General features: G+C 41.6%; 1 protein-coding gene and 1 long non-coding RNA gene across 3 annotated transcripts in view; both read right to left on the bottom strand.

Moving 5' to 3' along the window:
• LOC110530963 (E3 ubiquitin-protein ligase HECW1) overlaps positions 1-14,884 on the bottom strand; it is a 68,525-nt gene extending 53,641 nt beyond the window's left edge. Inside the window, exons 1-3 of one of the 2 annotated variants that reach the window (XR_005052934.1) lie at positions 14,552-14,884; positions 2,876-3,209; positions 2,313-2,420 (exon numbers count right to left, since the gene is read on the bottom strand). Coding sequence is in view for 1 of the 2 variants with exons in the window: in XM_036986005.1 (XP_036841900.1) it covers positions 2,313-2,420; positions 2,876-3,209; positions 14,552-14,581 (472 nt within the window). In the remaining variant the exon portion in view is untranslated. The remainder of the gene's footprint in view (positions 1-2,312; positions 2,421-2,875; positions 3,210-14,551) is intronic. The other variant, XM_036986005.1, reaches the window with a different exon arrangement.
• LOC110530386 lies at positions 4,530-6,252 on the bottom strand. Its single transcript, XR_002474518.2, has 3 exons — positions 5,785-6,252; positions 5,119-5,190; positions 4,530-4,915 (listed from the first exon to the last, which is right to left on the bottom strand). It is a non-coding gene; the product is annotated as an uncharacterized LOC110530386 (long non-coding RNA).
• Positions 14,885-15,448: the final 564 nt, after the last annotated feature.

Below are 15,448 nucleotides of genomic sequence, written 5' to 3'. Positions count from 1 at the left end.
CTGTTTGGGGTTTAAGGCTGGGTTTATTTTATAACGGCTGATGTAAAAAGGGCTTTATAAATAAATGTGATTGATTGATTGATAGATATCTGATTCTTGCGAATGAGCTGTCCCTACTGATGAGGTGGGAGGAGCTCTTTGAGGGATGAGTCTTACTTTAGGTAAATAAACAATAAGCAGTGTTAGCTAAATAACAAAATCACCCACAGATGACAACGTATTACTTTAGCAGAACCAGATGAGGGGAGGATAGCACTATGGTAGTTACTCATAGCTGCACTTTGTGTCTAAGCAGAGCTGTCCACACCGGGGCCTACTGTACTATACAGTCAGTGTCGGTTCTCTAGTCTAGAGGAACTAATGGGATCATTTGGCTGTATAAATGATGTCAATTATTTTATTTATGGAATCTCTTCCAAATAGACTTGCTTTAATCTGTACAGAGTAAGAAGGATTTGTGATTCTAAAGGGAAATCCTGAAACTTATGGAATTCTGAAGATACAAAATGGTCACAATGGTAATGAGAAACAAAATGGTTATGAGATAGTTTCAGTGTTACAGTGGGGCAAAAAAGTATTTAGACAGCCACCAATTGTGCAAGTTCTCCCACTTAAAAAGATGAGAGAGGCCTGTAATTTTCATCATAGGTAAACTTCAACTATGACAGACAAAATAAGGGAAAAACATCTGGAAAATCACATTGTAGGATTTTTAATAAATGTATTTGCAAATTATGGTGGAAAATAAGTATTTGGTCACCTACAAACAAGCAAGATTTCTGGCTCTCACAGACTTGTAACTTCTTCTTTAAGAGGCTCCTCTGTCCTCCACTCGTTACCTGTATTAATGGCACCTGTTTGAACTTGTTATCAGTATAAAATACACCTGTCCACAACCTCAAACAGTCACACTCCAAACTCCACTATGGCCAAGTCCAAAGACCTGTCAAAGGACACCAGAAACAAAATTGTAGACCTGCACCAGGCTGGGAAGACTGAATCTGCAATAGGTAAGCAGCTTGGTTTGAAGAAATCAACTGTGGGAGCAATTATTAGGAAATGGAAGACATACAAGACCACTGATAATCTCCCTCGATCTGGGGCTCCACGCAAGATCTCACCCCGTGGGGTTAAAATGATCACAAGAACGGTGAGCAAAAATCCCAGAACCACACGGGGGGACCTAGTGAATGACTTGCAGAGAGCTGGGACCAAAGTAACAAAGCCTACCATCAGTAACACACTATGCTGCAAGGGACTCAAATCCTGCAGTGCCAGACGTGTCCCCCTGCTTAAGCCAGTACATGTCCAGGCCCGTCTGAAGTTTGCTAGAGAGCATTTGGAGGATCCAGAAGAAGATTGGGAGAATGTCATATGGTCAGATCAAACCAAAATATAACTTTTTTGTAAAAACTCAGCTCTTCGTGTTTGGAGGACAAAGAATGCTGAGTTGCATCCAAAGAACACCATACCTAATGTGAAGCATGGGGGTGGAAACATGCTTTGGGGCTGTTTTTCTGAAAAGGGACCAGGACGACTGATCCGTGTAAAGGAAAGAATGAATGGGGCCATGTATCGTGAGATTTTGAGTGAAAACCTCTTTCCATCAGCAAGGGCATTGAAGATGAAACGTGGCTGGGTCTTTCAGCATGACAATGATCCCAAACACACCGCCCGGGCAACGAAGGAGTGGCCTCGTAAGAAGCATTTCAAGGTCCTGGAGTGGCCTAGCCAGTCTCCAGATCTCAACCCCATAGAAAATCTTTGGAGGGAGTTGAAAGTCCATGTTGCCCAGCAACAGCCCCAAAACATCAATGCTCTAGAGGAGATCTGCATGGAGGAATGGGCCAAAATACCAGCCACAGTGTGTGAAAACCTTGTGAAGACTTACAGAAAACGTTTGACCTCTGTCATTGCCAACAAAGGGTATATAACAAAGTATTGAGATAAACTTTTGTTATTGACCAAATACTTATTTTCCACCATAGTTTGCAAATAAATTAATACAAAATCCTACAATGTGATTTTCTGGATTTTTTTTCTAATTTTGTCTGTCATAGTTGAAGTGTACCTATGATGAAAATTACAGGCCTCTCTCATCTTTTTAAGTGGGAGAACTTGCACAATTGGTGGCTGACTAAATACTTTTTTGCCCCACTGTATGTAAAGATTTACAATATGCACTGACAAAGCAGTGTCCTGTTCTGAGTGGTAGATGCTACATCCGTTATAAAACAGCTCTCTCAGTGTGTGGGGGATGTAGTGTACTGTAATGTAGCTGGTTTTGGATGTATTTCCAGAAATGCACTTACGCTCCACAAAATAGGAGTTGGCCTCAATTTTCCACACTATCTGGCCCTTGTGCGAACCATTCACTCCACGGCTCTTGTAGTCTAGAAAGTTCTCAGACGAAACTTCTTCTGAGAGAGTCGAAAGGGAGGGAGGTGAAGGTGAGATACAAAGTCCCATTACAGTATCACACAAGCATTGTCAGTTCCCTGTGGATACGTAACATTAACTGTGTCTGAGCACCACAACACCACCTTCAGATAACCTCAAATGATAAGGGAAGGCAGACTGGACATGACCTGACCTAACATGACCTGAGTCATCGCATTGCTCTCTATGTAGTGTACATACAGTCCCTTTCAAATACTGTAGACTTGAATGAACACATTCTAGTTCTTGTCCTACACACCTATTCCTCTTCCCCAAAAGCTAACTCCGAAGAAGATCACATGCAGTATGTGTAACAGTTTACAAGATTTGAAATAAGCTGCTCTTCATCTCACTGTCTCTAGCTGCCTCACTATCATCTACGATAACGTATTGCTTTGGTCCCTTCTATGAAAATCACTATTATGGCAGTGCTCACCGATGAGGTACATGCCAATCCAGTCCCCAGCGTCCACCTCCTCCTTGATGTCCCAGCAGATGAGGATGTCCTGGGTCTGACCGATGGCATAGAGTGAGGAGCTGACGGTGAGCGTTGAACGGCTATGTGATGTCACCAGGTCTGTGTCGCTGGTCGAGCGGTGCATAGTCGCCACGACCTCAGGAAAGCCGTTCTGGAAGTTGACGTTAGGGAACTGCTCGGGATTGTAGCTGTGGCGGATCGGGTGCTTACAGCGCCGGCGGTTCTGGGACGAACGTGACGGGGATGCCATTGCTGCTCGTCCAAGTCCGAGAAACCTGTTCTGGTACAAGTTCTGGAGAAGAGGAGAGGAAAGAAGGAGAGAAACTGTGAATGGGGAGGATGGAGAGCTGGTACTGGAGAGAGATTTTTAAGAGGCCAAATGTTAGCATTGCTATTTCTGCGTTTTTGAGATAAAATTCAAAACTTTAATCGCCATCTTTAAGAACATTGCAGGTGTGTTTTTCTGTTGGTTTATTCTGGCAGACTAAGAGGTAGTGATTTGTACCATCCTGCAGAGAAAGTGGAGCTATAGTGGGAATATTCCCAGCAGGAAATATAATCCTAAAATCTTTCTGAAGTTTCTCCAATATGTAGCAATAACTTCTGAGTGGGAGGAGAGACAACAATGCCTAGTTAGTGAAGAGGGAGCAGCACAGTGCTATGAGTGAGGAACACTCCAAGGTCCTGTCCTGCTCAGACTGTTCAGAGGTGACTGAGTGTGCTGCCTCTCTCTCTCATATGTTTACATTGCCAAAGCAAGTGAAATAGCTAATAAACAAAAGTTAAACAATAAAATAATGAACAGTAAACATTATACACTAAGTTCCAAAGGAATGGAGAGTGTTCAAAACAGTCTGAATGGATTTAACGAAGCCTATTGATTGAGTAGAATATAATATAACTTTATTGCGCCAAGGATGCATGTAGTTAATACCAAGCATGAGATTCCCACATTGTAGCCTGTACATTGACTGTATTCACTGATCATGTACTCTACCTTTGCAAATAAAGGTGCAGTTCAGGTATGAACGTCTGTGAGACGTTCCTTTACAGTCATATCCAATACCAGGAGTATCAAACTCCAGTATTTGATGCTGTGTCTGCATGTATCTATTACAATCATACCAGCAGCGCAAGAAGTGGGGGGGCATAATAAATATATATTTTTTGATCCAGTCGGATAAACACTCCAAATAGCCGTCAACTGCTTGGTGGCATCCGCATGGTCCTAAAGCACATCGTTGCTTTGTTTTTTAGAATATTCCAATGATAATACTGGGGGGGCACAAAAATGCCATTTCAGAAAGTGAAAGTTGCACCCCTAAATTATACACTTCAACAGTGTTTACCAATCATGCCCATGGGACAGCAATGGTTACACATTATAACTATGCAATAGACTAGAAACATGATTTAACTAGTTAAAGGCTGATTTGTAACTGATATACACAGAAACAGAATTTAAAAACAGTACACTATACTTCCTATGCATTATGGAAATACTCTAAAACCGGTTCATCTCAATATCTACTTTCCTTCATCTGCACTGATCTGAGGACACAGGATTGGTGTAGTATTTAATCAAATGAGAGACTTAATTTCAACTAGGATAGAATGTGAAACGCTTTATTGAAAGAAGTTATCGAAGTGTTATAAATACACAATACATGCATTATAAATATTATAATTGTAATCTTATATTATAAATAGAAGTTCAGTCTGTTGTTCAATGCACATCTGGTGTGCATGATAAACACAGAGGAATAAAGAGGAGATGAGGAGAGAGGTGTGAGAAAAAGTGTAGTAGACAGAAAGGAAAAGAGGAGCAGGGATGACAGCATATGATTCATGAATTACAGTGCGACTAAATGTAATATTCTCTCAGTTCATCACAATTGTATAATAGTGTCTCTCGTGGTGTCTCCCCAGTTGGCCCGAGCGGGTGAGGTGGCGATGATGGGACTGGGGGTTGGCATCCTCTCTCACATCAAGACATACCTGTAGACGAGAGACAGATATAGCATGTTTAAGCCTTGTGGGTTTTTTATTCTAACACTGTCAGTCATCATAATCATCAGGAGGTGAAATGCAAAACTGACCTTGGATCATTAACTCTGGGATTACTACATCTCTAGCTGCATTTCAGTGTAAAGCATCTATTTAATAATACTTCCTGTTGACCCGACCAAGTGACCTCTCACCTCTGATCATACTGTGCCCTCTATGTAGCCAGTTCAGATTCGGTAGGGGTTCACCGACACAGCTGATATAACCTAGAGGATTTAGGCAGAAGGGGGGGGGGGGGGGGGGAAGAGGGAGGACGTGAAGGAGAGAGACGGTTATTGAGAAAATAAGGTAGTTGAAGAGACAGTGTTCAACAGGAATCTGTGTGTCGTCTCACCCGTTGTCCACATTAAATGGCTGAAAAGTACTTTATACTGAAAAACATACAGACACACGATGACAAACAATATATAATTTTCTACATTATTTTCTACATTAAATAGAAATAATGACCATGTCTTACTATTCTCCATGGTTGGCCCTCTTGCCTGTTCTTTGAAGGTGGAAGGAGCCACAGTTATACACCTGAGCCAGCTTACTGCACAACACAATCCATCAATCAGATTGATACACGAGTGTGTAGCTGTGGGTTATAGGGTGTCTAATTGTCTTCTATTTCAATATGGGTGACTCTTAAAGGAGCCTGTTCTGTTTTTGTACAGATCCTTACCTAAACTGTGAATTGAATAAATGCAGTTGACATAGCGAAGTAAATGGAAGAATACACTTATTGCAATGTGGATGGCTCTTAAGAGCCTTTGGTTGTGCATAGTCTAGTCTTTGGTGTTGCCAAGGAACAGCACCCTCTTCGAAGAAGTAGGAGGTGAAGATCTCCCGCACACGGATTGCCTCCTGTGCTGCGTTGTTAGCGCCCATCCTTGAAAAATCCTGCAGATCCCCTCCTGGTCCTCATCTACATCCTCATGAAGTTCTGCAGGACACAGATAGGCAATCCCAGATGGGCGTGGTAACCAAATCGTTTTGAAGGAATCTCCAGTTGCAAGGTATCTGTAGAAATATGGAAGATAGTCAATATTAGACTTTGACATCCCCAGGTCATTGTGGATTTCGAAAGTATAATATCTCTTATAACAAACCATGATAACATTGGATAGACAGATGCATGTGCACACACATGGGCATGTGTAGCAAACAATAGCAGGATCATATCAAGGATAGCATCACAAATAATAATACAGTTGAAGTCAGAAGTTTACATACACCTGAGCCAAATACATTTAAACTCAGCTTTTCACAATTCCTGACATTTAATCATAGTAAAAATGCCCTGTCTTCGGTCAGTTAGGATCACCACTTTATTTTAAGAATGTGAAATGTCAGAATAAAAGTAGAGAGAAAGATTTATTTCAGTCACATTCCCAGTGGGTCAGAAGATTACATACACTCAATTAGTATTTGGCAGCATTGCCTTTAAATTATTTAACTTGGGTCAAACATTTTGGGTAGCCTTCCACAAGCTTCCCATAATAAGTTGGGTGAATTTTGTCTCCTGACAGAGCAGGTGTAACGGAGTCGGGTTTGTAGGCCTCCTTGCTCATTCACGCTTTTTCAGTTCTGCCCACAAATTTTCTATGGGATTGAGGTCAGGGCTTTGTGTTGGCCAATCCAATACCTTGACTTTGTTGTCCTTAAGCCATTTTGCCACAACTTTGGAAGTATGCTTGGGGTCATTGTCCATTTAGAAGACCCATTTGTGACCAAGCTTTAACTGATGTCTTGAGATGTTGCTTCAATATATCCACATACTTTTCCTGCCTCATGATGTCATCTATTTTGTGATGTGCACCAGTCCCTCCTGCAGCAAAGCACTCCCACAACATGATGCTGCCACCCCCGTGCTTCATGGTTGGGATGGTGTTCTTCGGCTTGCAAGCCTCCCCCTTTTTCCTGAAAACATAACTATGGCCATTATGGCTAAACAGTTCTACTTTTGTTTCATCAGACCAGAGGACATTTCTCCAAAAAGTACGATCTTTGTCCCCATGTGCAGTTGCAAACCGTAGTCTGGCTTTCAGGTTATGTCGATACAGGACTCGTTTTACTGTGGATATAGATACTTTTGTACCTGTTTCCTCCAGCATCTTCACAAGGTCCTTTGCTGTTGTTCTGAGATTGATTTGCACTTTTTGCATCAAAGTACGTTCATCTCTAGGAGACAGAGCGTGTCTCTTTCTTTTTCACCTCCAATTGACTCAAATGATGTCAATTAGCCTATCAGAAGCTTCTAAAGCCATGACATAATTTTATGGAATTTTCCAAGCTGTTTAAAGGCAGCATGGAAATTGAGTGTATGTAAACTTAGTGTATGTAAACATACACAGTCAATTTAGCGTATGTAAACTTCTGACCCACTGGTATTGTGATACAGTAAATTACAAGTGAAATTATCTGTCTGTAAACAATTGTTGGAAAGATTACTTGTGTCATGCACAAAGTAAATGTCCTAACCGACTTGCCAAAACTATAGTTTGTTAACAAGAAATTTGTGGTGGTTGAAAAACGAGTTTTAATGACTCCAACCTAAGTATATGCAAACTTCCGACTTCAACTGCACATAAATACCACTTGAAGCTTGATGATGAGTTGATCATTTGAATCCGCTCTGTAGTGCTAAGCTAAAAACTAAAATGTGCACCCCCCTCTGAGTCCCCAGGACCAGGACTGAAAACCACTGCTCTTCATTGGGACCTCTTCATCTGCAGACAGGCTTTCAAAGCTCTCTGTATCTGAGGGCATAAAACATTGCAATAAACAGACTTCATTTTACTCAAATTAGACAGCACTGAATATTATGTTACTATATCTCTGTTCTCACTTCTAGGGACTGGAACTACACAAAAGTACCCGCCCTATCCAGCATAGCCTACTCTCTCACTTTGACAATTGGGGCTGCTGTCCTTTCACCGTTCTCAATGGCTGTTACCTAGCTACCTACAAATGCATTTGGAGTTTGTTTTTACAATGATAAACACATCAAGACACCTAGCTAAAATTAAGTTAGGTAGCTGGTGATATTTAATTAACTTAGCTACACAGTATGTAAAGTTGGCTAGATAGCGAACTGCTACGTTAGCAGTTCATTTGAGTTAGCCTGCACTATAGCTAGTTAGCTAATAATACATTGTTTAAAAAGCTTTTTTTTTTTTACTGTATTTACTTACTTGAATAGGTTCTCCCAGCCATGTGAACGATTGGAAACAGGACAGCAAAGTTTGTTTGTCACCAGAGCGGTTTAGAGCATATTACTATTTACCTGTGAATAAATTCATGAAATAAAGAATGGATTAAACTATTTACTAACCAGACCTTCATACAAACTTGCTATGCTGAATTCTTGACGCACAGTCGAACGTGCTGCTATATGCTGCCAGCACACCCACAAGTGAGCCACTCTGGCCGGCACAGAGTACTAATGTACACAAGCTATTATTGTTATTTTATTGTGTTACTGGTTAGTTTTTTTTTTTTTTTCTTACTTTTTAATTCTGCATTGCTGGGAAAGGGCTCGTAAGTAAGTATTTCACAGTAAAGTCTACACCTGTTGTCTTTGTGTGACAAATACCATTTTATTTGATGTAGGCTAAATTTGGACTCAGGATCAGGAGTGTCGAAATATGATTTCTTTCAGCATCTGAGAGCATCTTGAGAGAATGCTAATGCACACTTAGATAGGTTCTGTAGAGGTGTTACCTTATCAGCATCATAAAAGCTGATAGTATTTCAATCACATCAAATATGCATTCATGCCAAACTGAAATATTATCAGAAACATGTTGGGTTGTTTTCACAGCTTTCTATTTTCTTACAAATGGTCAAACTGATGTCATTTGGAAATGTTCCACCGAAAAACTCCAGTATTTTTGTTCTTGCATTTTCTCCCCATTTCCTAAACGTCTTTGCTATGTGAAAGAAGCAGAGATGACAAGCAAAACTTTACCAATGTCAACTAGATTGAAGCATTCCTTCTATCAATTTATGACATTATTCTGGTGAGCAAGGATTTGTTTTGTGTTCTAGGGCAACATATAATGACAGAAGAGAAGCTCCATATACAGTATCTAATTATAGACAAGTTGACAGCCATCTCTGACTGTAGCCTACGGCACATTTTCTATATTAGCGCGTTAGGGTCGGGTGCAGGCCTCAGATTTTCACTTTATCACATACAGGAAAGTATTCAGACCCCTTAACTTTTTCCACATTTTGTTACCTTACAGCCTTAATTACAAAGCAAAAACAGGTTTAGACAATTTTGGAAATATATTGAAAATAAAAACAGAAATACCTTATTTACATGTATTCAGACCCTTTGCTATGAGACTCGAAATTGAGCTCCGGTGCATCCTGTTTCCATTGATCATCCTTGAGATGGTTCTACAACTTGATTGGAGTCCACCTGTGGTAAATTCAATTGAATGGACATGATTTGTAAATGCACACACCTGTCTATACAAAGGTCCTACAGTTCACAGTGCACGTCAGAGCAAAAACGAAGCTATGAGGTCGAAGGAATTGTCCGTAGAGCTCTGAGACAGGATTGTGTCGACGCACTGACCCGGGGAAGGGAACCAAAACATTTCTGCAGCATTGAAGGTCCCCAAGAACACAATGGCCTCCATCATTCTGAAATGGAATTAGTATGGAACCACCAAGACTCTTCCTAGAGCTGAGCAATTGGGGGAGAAGAACCTTGGTCAGGGAGGTGATGGATAACCTTCCAGAAGGACAACCATCTCTGCAGCACTTCACCAATCAGGGCTTTATGGTAGAGTGGCCAGACAGAAGCCACTCCTCAGTAAATGGCACATGACAGTGTGCTTGATGTTTTCCAAAAGGCACTTAAAGACTATCAGACCATGAGAAAGAACTATACTCTGGTCTGATGAAACCAAGATTAAACTCTTTGGCCTGAATGCCAAAGCGACATGTCTGGAGGAAACCTGGCACCATCCCTACGGTGAAGCATGGTGGTGGCGACATCATGCTGTGGGGATGTTTTTCAGCGTCACAGACCGGGAGACTAGTCATGATTGAGGAAAAAATGAACGGAGCAAAGTACAGACAGATCCTTTTTTTTTACCCCTTCTTCTCCCCAATTTCATGGTATCCAATTGTTTTAGTAGCTACTATCTTGTCTCATCGCTACAACTCCCGTACGGGCTCGGGAGAGACGAAGGTTGAAAGTCATGTGTCCTCCGATACACAACCCAACCAAGCCACACTGCTTCTTAACACAGCGCGCATCCAACCCGGAAGCACCAATGTCAGAGGAAACACCATGCACCTGGCAACCTTGGTTAACGTGCACGGCACCCAGCTCGCCACAGGAGTCGCTGGTGCGCAATGAGACAAGGATATCCCTACCGGCCAAACCCTCCCTAACCCGGACGACGCTAGGCCAATTGTGCATCATCCCACAGACCTCCCAGTCGCAGCCAGTTGCAACAGAGCCTGGGCGCGAAACCAGGGTCTCTGGTAGTACAGCTGGCGCTGCAGTACAGTGCCCTTAACCACTGCGCCACCCGGGAGGCCACAGACAGATCCTTGATGAAAACCTGCTCCAGAGCGCTTAGGACCTCAAACTGTGGTGACGGTTCACCTTCCAAGGGGACAACAACCCTAAGCACACAGCCAAGACAACACAGGAGTGTCTTCCGGACATGTCTCTGAATGTCCTTGAGTGGCCTAGCCAGAGCCCGGACTTGAACCCGATTGAACATCTCTGGAGAGACCTGAAAATAGCTGTGAAGCAAAACTCCCCATCCAACCTGATAGAGCTTCAGAGGATCTTCAGAGAAGAATGGGAGAAACTCCCCAAATACAGGTGTGCCAAGCTTGCAGCATCATACCCAAGAAGACTCGAGGCTGTAATCACTACAAAAAGGTGCTTCAACAAAGTACTGAATAAAAGGGTCTGAATACCTACGTAACTGTGAGATTTTAGTTTTTTAAAAGTTTTTTTAATAAATTAGCAACATTTTCTAAAAACCTGTTTTTGCTTTGTCATTATGGGGTATTGTGTGTAGATTGATGATATATATATATATATATTTTAATCCATTTTGGAATAAAGCTGTAACCTAACAAAATATTGAAAAAGTCTAGGGGTCTGAATACTTTCTGAAGGCACTGTATAGTCAGGTGGTTGTTAGCAATTTCGGGCAGGTGCGGTTGAACAAACCACTAGTGCACACACACGCGTGCACACATACACACACACACATAGTCTCTACTTAGTCACTACTCAGTCAATGCTGGCCAAGTGAAAGATGAAGATATGTCTGTTAGTCTGCCCGGGCAGCTGGCCAACACAATAGACCAGACCCCCACTCCGCGCTGAGAACAATCCACCAACACAATGACCCCTCAATAGCCTGTCTCATTAGAGCCACTTTCTGGCCCTCCAGTGTGGAAGTACATGCAGCTGCCAAGCATCCTCTTCAACAACTATGCCACTGTTCTTCAGCAACAAGGTCACTTGTCTGCCTTGATACAACCTCTGTATGGATGGAATGCCACCATACACAACACACACTGTTTAAGAAATATTTGAGCGGAAGTAAAAAGAGAAAGGGAAGAGTAGGGAAGAATGTGACAATTTGACTTGTCAATCTCTGCTGTGTGTGCAGGTTAAGTAGAATAATTGAGTAGATAGAATAGTTGAGTAGATAAAATACTGAAATGGTGAATAAGCTAGTTTTAAAAAAAGGTTACGGTATACAGTAAAAGATTCATATTAAAACACCAGACAGAGAAAATACTACAGTACAGTGGTTTATTCTCTGTCTATCTAAGAGTTGGCCTATTACTTAACTCCTTTTAGGAGCCATATGAGATAACGTGGCTCAGTGATCATCCGTTTCCCTGTACTATCTGCACTGTGCAGCAACTGAAGACATTAGTCCACTTACATAATACAGCAGGCCAGGCCTACATAGCTCTTCTTTCACATAAGCTCCCAACCAATTAATACATGCAGGGATGCAGACAGTAAAATTACCCTCCGTATCACCTTTAAAGGCTGCCAACTCATTATAACAATATCACTATACTAGTAGAATGAAGCAGAGTTGTAAATCCCTTGTGATTAAAAACAGTAAAAAAGGTTGAGTGAAATACAAAGACATTTTGTGGAGAAGTCTTGCGATAAAAAGAAAAGGTGCCTCTACAAAGTTGGACAGTTGCCAGCATGATGCATGGAAATGCCCCACTGTAATGAATCCCATACTGTAGGCTAACTATCTCTACATAAAGCTCATGATTTTAATCTAATTGGATTTACTCACTGAGACGAATCTGAAGAATAGGACCTGGTGCACTATCATCCCGCCATCACAAATTATACTACAGCGAATCAGCAGCGTGAGGCTAAACAAACCACATAGCTGATCGCAGCGTGCAGTGTGCAACCATGGGAACGCAGCTAGGACAATATGGCTGCATTTAGACAGGCAGCCCAATTCGGATGTTTTTTTTTCGATAATTGGTCTTTTGACCAATCAGACCAACTCTGAAAAATATCTGATGTGAAAAGATCTGATGTGATTGGTCGAAAGACAAATTAGTGGAAAAAATATCAGAAATAGGCTGCCTGTCTATAAACAGTCTATATAGCATTCTGTTGCATCCAGATACTGAGGTCCTGATACTGAGTGTCTTATTCACAGCACTAGATTAGCAGCAACATCAAAAAATATCCTTCCAGTCAAAGGAGCAATGTTCAGTCCTCCTAATGCAGCTCAGCACTGGGACTGCCTAGCTGGTTGGTTAGATGACTCACTCAATGCATTTTTAAACTATGTATTGAGCGGTGGCTCAGCATTCTACTTCCTTCTGCTCATTTAAATCCACAGGGCTAAACCAAGCAGGGCTGGAGCAGGGAGGTGCATTTTGGGGGATTTTGTAAAAGTGCTCTCCCATCTCTCATCCATTTAGGAGCTCTACTGTTACTACTCCATGCCCAGAGACGTGAGGAAGACAATAGATTCATCTTGATTAAATGTGCTTAGTAAGGTGTATCAAATAGATCAATTCTCCTTCAAATACATGACAGTATAGTAGGTCTAATATATACCAGCCAATAAGAGGCGGCAGGGGTGATCAATTAGGCCCTCAAATCCATTCCAAATGTAAGTGTATAATGGCTGCAGACACTTGGCAGGCAGGGAAATACAATCCCTCTCCAACTTGTATGAGTCTGGGAGAAAAGTGAGTATTGGAGGCAGCAGAGAACAGAGAGTTTACAAGTGGATCCTGACTAGACAAAAGCCTGAAGGAGCTTGAGGAACAAAGAAAGAAATAGTTCAAATTAGTGTGAATTGCTACAAATCCACATGGAGAGTTTAATCAGACATTCGAAGATATGGAGAGACAAGGGGTAGGATAAAACAGGGTATTCTGTGGTACATTGTTGTTCCTCCTTGTTGTTTTAATAAATCAGCAACTCCGGTCAGTGTCTCTGTCATAAGTTGCCCCAGGCAGTTTTACTACATTTTCTTTACACTGAACTATCCCACTTGACTTACACTGAGTAAAACCAAGTAAAGAAAATGCTGTATAAACGCCTAGCAGCATTGCCAGTTCATAAAAGATTGTCTATGGGGGCAACCCACACATGCCAAATAAAATGTATTACATTTTACTTTCCTTGATCGACAATATGACAGACACTGAAACTGTAATATTAGCTTGATTTTCCATATACCTTTCTGGTATTCATAGACCTTTCACTGTGAACAAGCTGTCTCCTCCACAGTGGTGATTTTAACATGGATCAATAGACTGCGGGTCCCCCTTCTACATGGTAGCTTGAGTCTTTGGCAGTTACAGGTGAATCAATAGTAATCTGGTCAATCTCTCTGCTACTGATCAGGATTACTGCTATTACTGCTACTCAAGAGCACTGACTGCCTTTTATAATGAAAACAGTCTCTATCTCCCTGTGCTGTGTTGAACGGGCTGGAACAGCCTGTGTGTTGTAGGCGGCCTATGGTAGCAGTAGTACTATGGTAGCAGTACTACTATAGTAGTAATTTAGTAAATTACAAATATTGCCTTCCTCCTTATCTAACCACTCCATTCTATGTAGTGTTGTATTTTAGATTCAAACACAGACACAGAGCAAGAGACTCTCTCTCTCGCTCTCTCACTCTCCCCGTTTTATGGTGGGGCATCCCTATAGGATTGACCTACTCTGACTTGGTTATACAGACTCGATCAAAACACACCCTACGAATGGAATGCCTATATCAATACTCACTTTCTAATATCAACAAACACTGCGAGACCTCTCATAGTCAGCCATAGTAGTAAGATACAGTACAGGGGTGATTTTTTAGTGGCTGGCCATGATTTAGAGCACCCATGGAAACAATTTCGTTGTTTGAGAAAATACGAGGCGTCAACCTCAGTCAGTATTATTTTGTAGCACATAGAACTCGTGATCCCATGCATCAAAATTAACTAGCGCTCGATTCAGACACGAGCACGTATCAATTTAGCCACGACTATCTTATTCACAGATGGACAAATACATGTATCTAAACGTACCTGGGTCAGTGTCACCTGCCTTGGAATCATACTAGATGAAACTTCTCATTCTTATGGCATTTCTCATGTGTGGGTGTTTTAAGAATAAGATATAGCATATCCTCCGTTGGGCCATGTTCCAGGTTTGTTGGACGATTTTCTGGTCATTCGTACGGCGATGCTGCTGTGCAGTGGTCTTTCTCTTGGGTACCACAATGCTTCGACCAATAGCGGACCATTTTGCATCAATTTAGCCAGTTTCGCTGCCCCCGCCCATGCACGCATCACGCACAAATTAAAGGCCTACGCTTTGCAAGGCACTCGCACGCATATCACAATTACGTATTTATACTGAACAAAAATATAAACGCAACATGCAACACTTTTACAGTTCATATAAGGACATCAATCAATTGAAATACATGAATTAGTCCCTAATCTATGGATTTCACATAACTGGGCAGGGATGCAGGCCCACCCACTGGGGAGCCAGGACCAGCCAATCAGAATGAGTTTTTCCCCACGAAAGACCTTTATGACAGACAGAAATACTCCTCAATAAAATTTCAGAGAAATAAGCATTTCGTGCTATGAAAAATGTATGGGATTTTCTATTTCGGCTCATGAAACATGGGACCAAGACTTTACATTTATATATTTGTTCAGTGTATATAAACTCAGCAAAAATATAAACGTGCTCTCACTGTCAACTGCGTTTATTTTCAGTAAACTGGTCCTGGCTCCCCAGCATTTCGCTTTTCGCTAACCATGTGTTTGTGGCCAATAGAATTTGATTTGATTTGATCAACTGTAGCCTACTGCTAACAACTTCAGCTGCAGGTAGCCTAGAGAAGACTAAGCGCTCTGATCCTCTCTGGCCAGGGGAAATGAAGAGGTAATGTCATGTATTTATAGCCT

Source organism: Oncorhynchus mykiss, chromosome 8 (assembly GCF_013265735.2).
Source record: "Oncorhynchus mykiss isolate Arlee chromosome 8, USDA_OmykA_1.1, whole genome shotgun sequence".
Lineage (NCBI taxonomy): Eukaryota > Metazoa > Chordata > Actinopteri > Salmoniformes > Salmonidae > Oncorhynchus > Oncorhynchus mykiss.
This window is presented reverse-complemented; position numbering and strand designations above follow the sequence as displayed.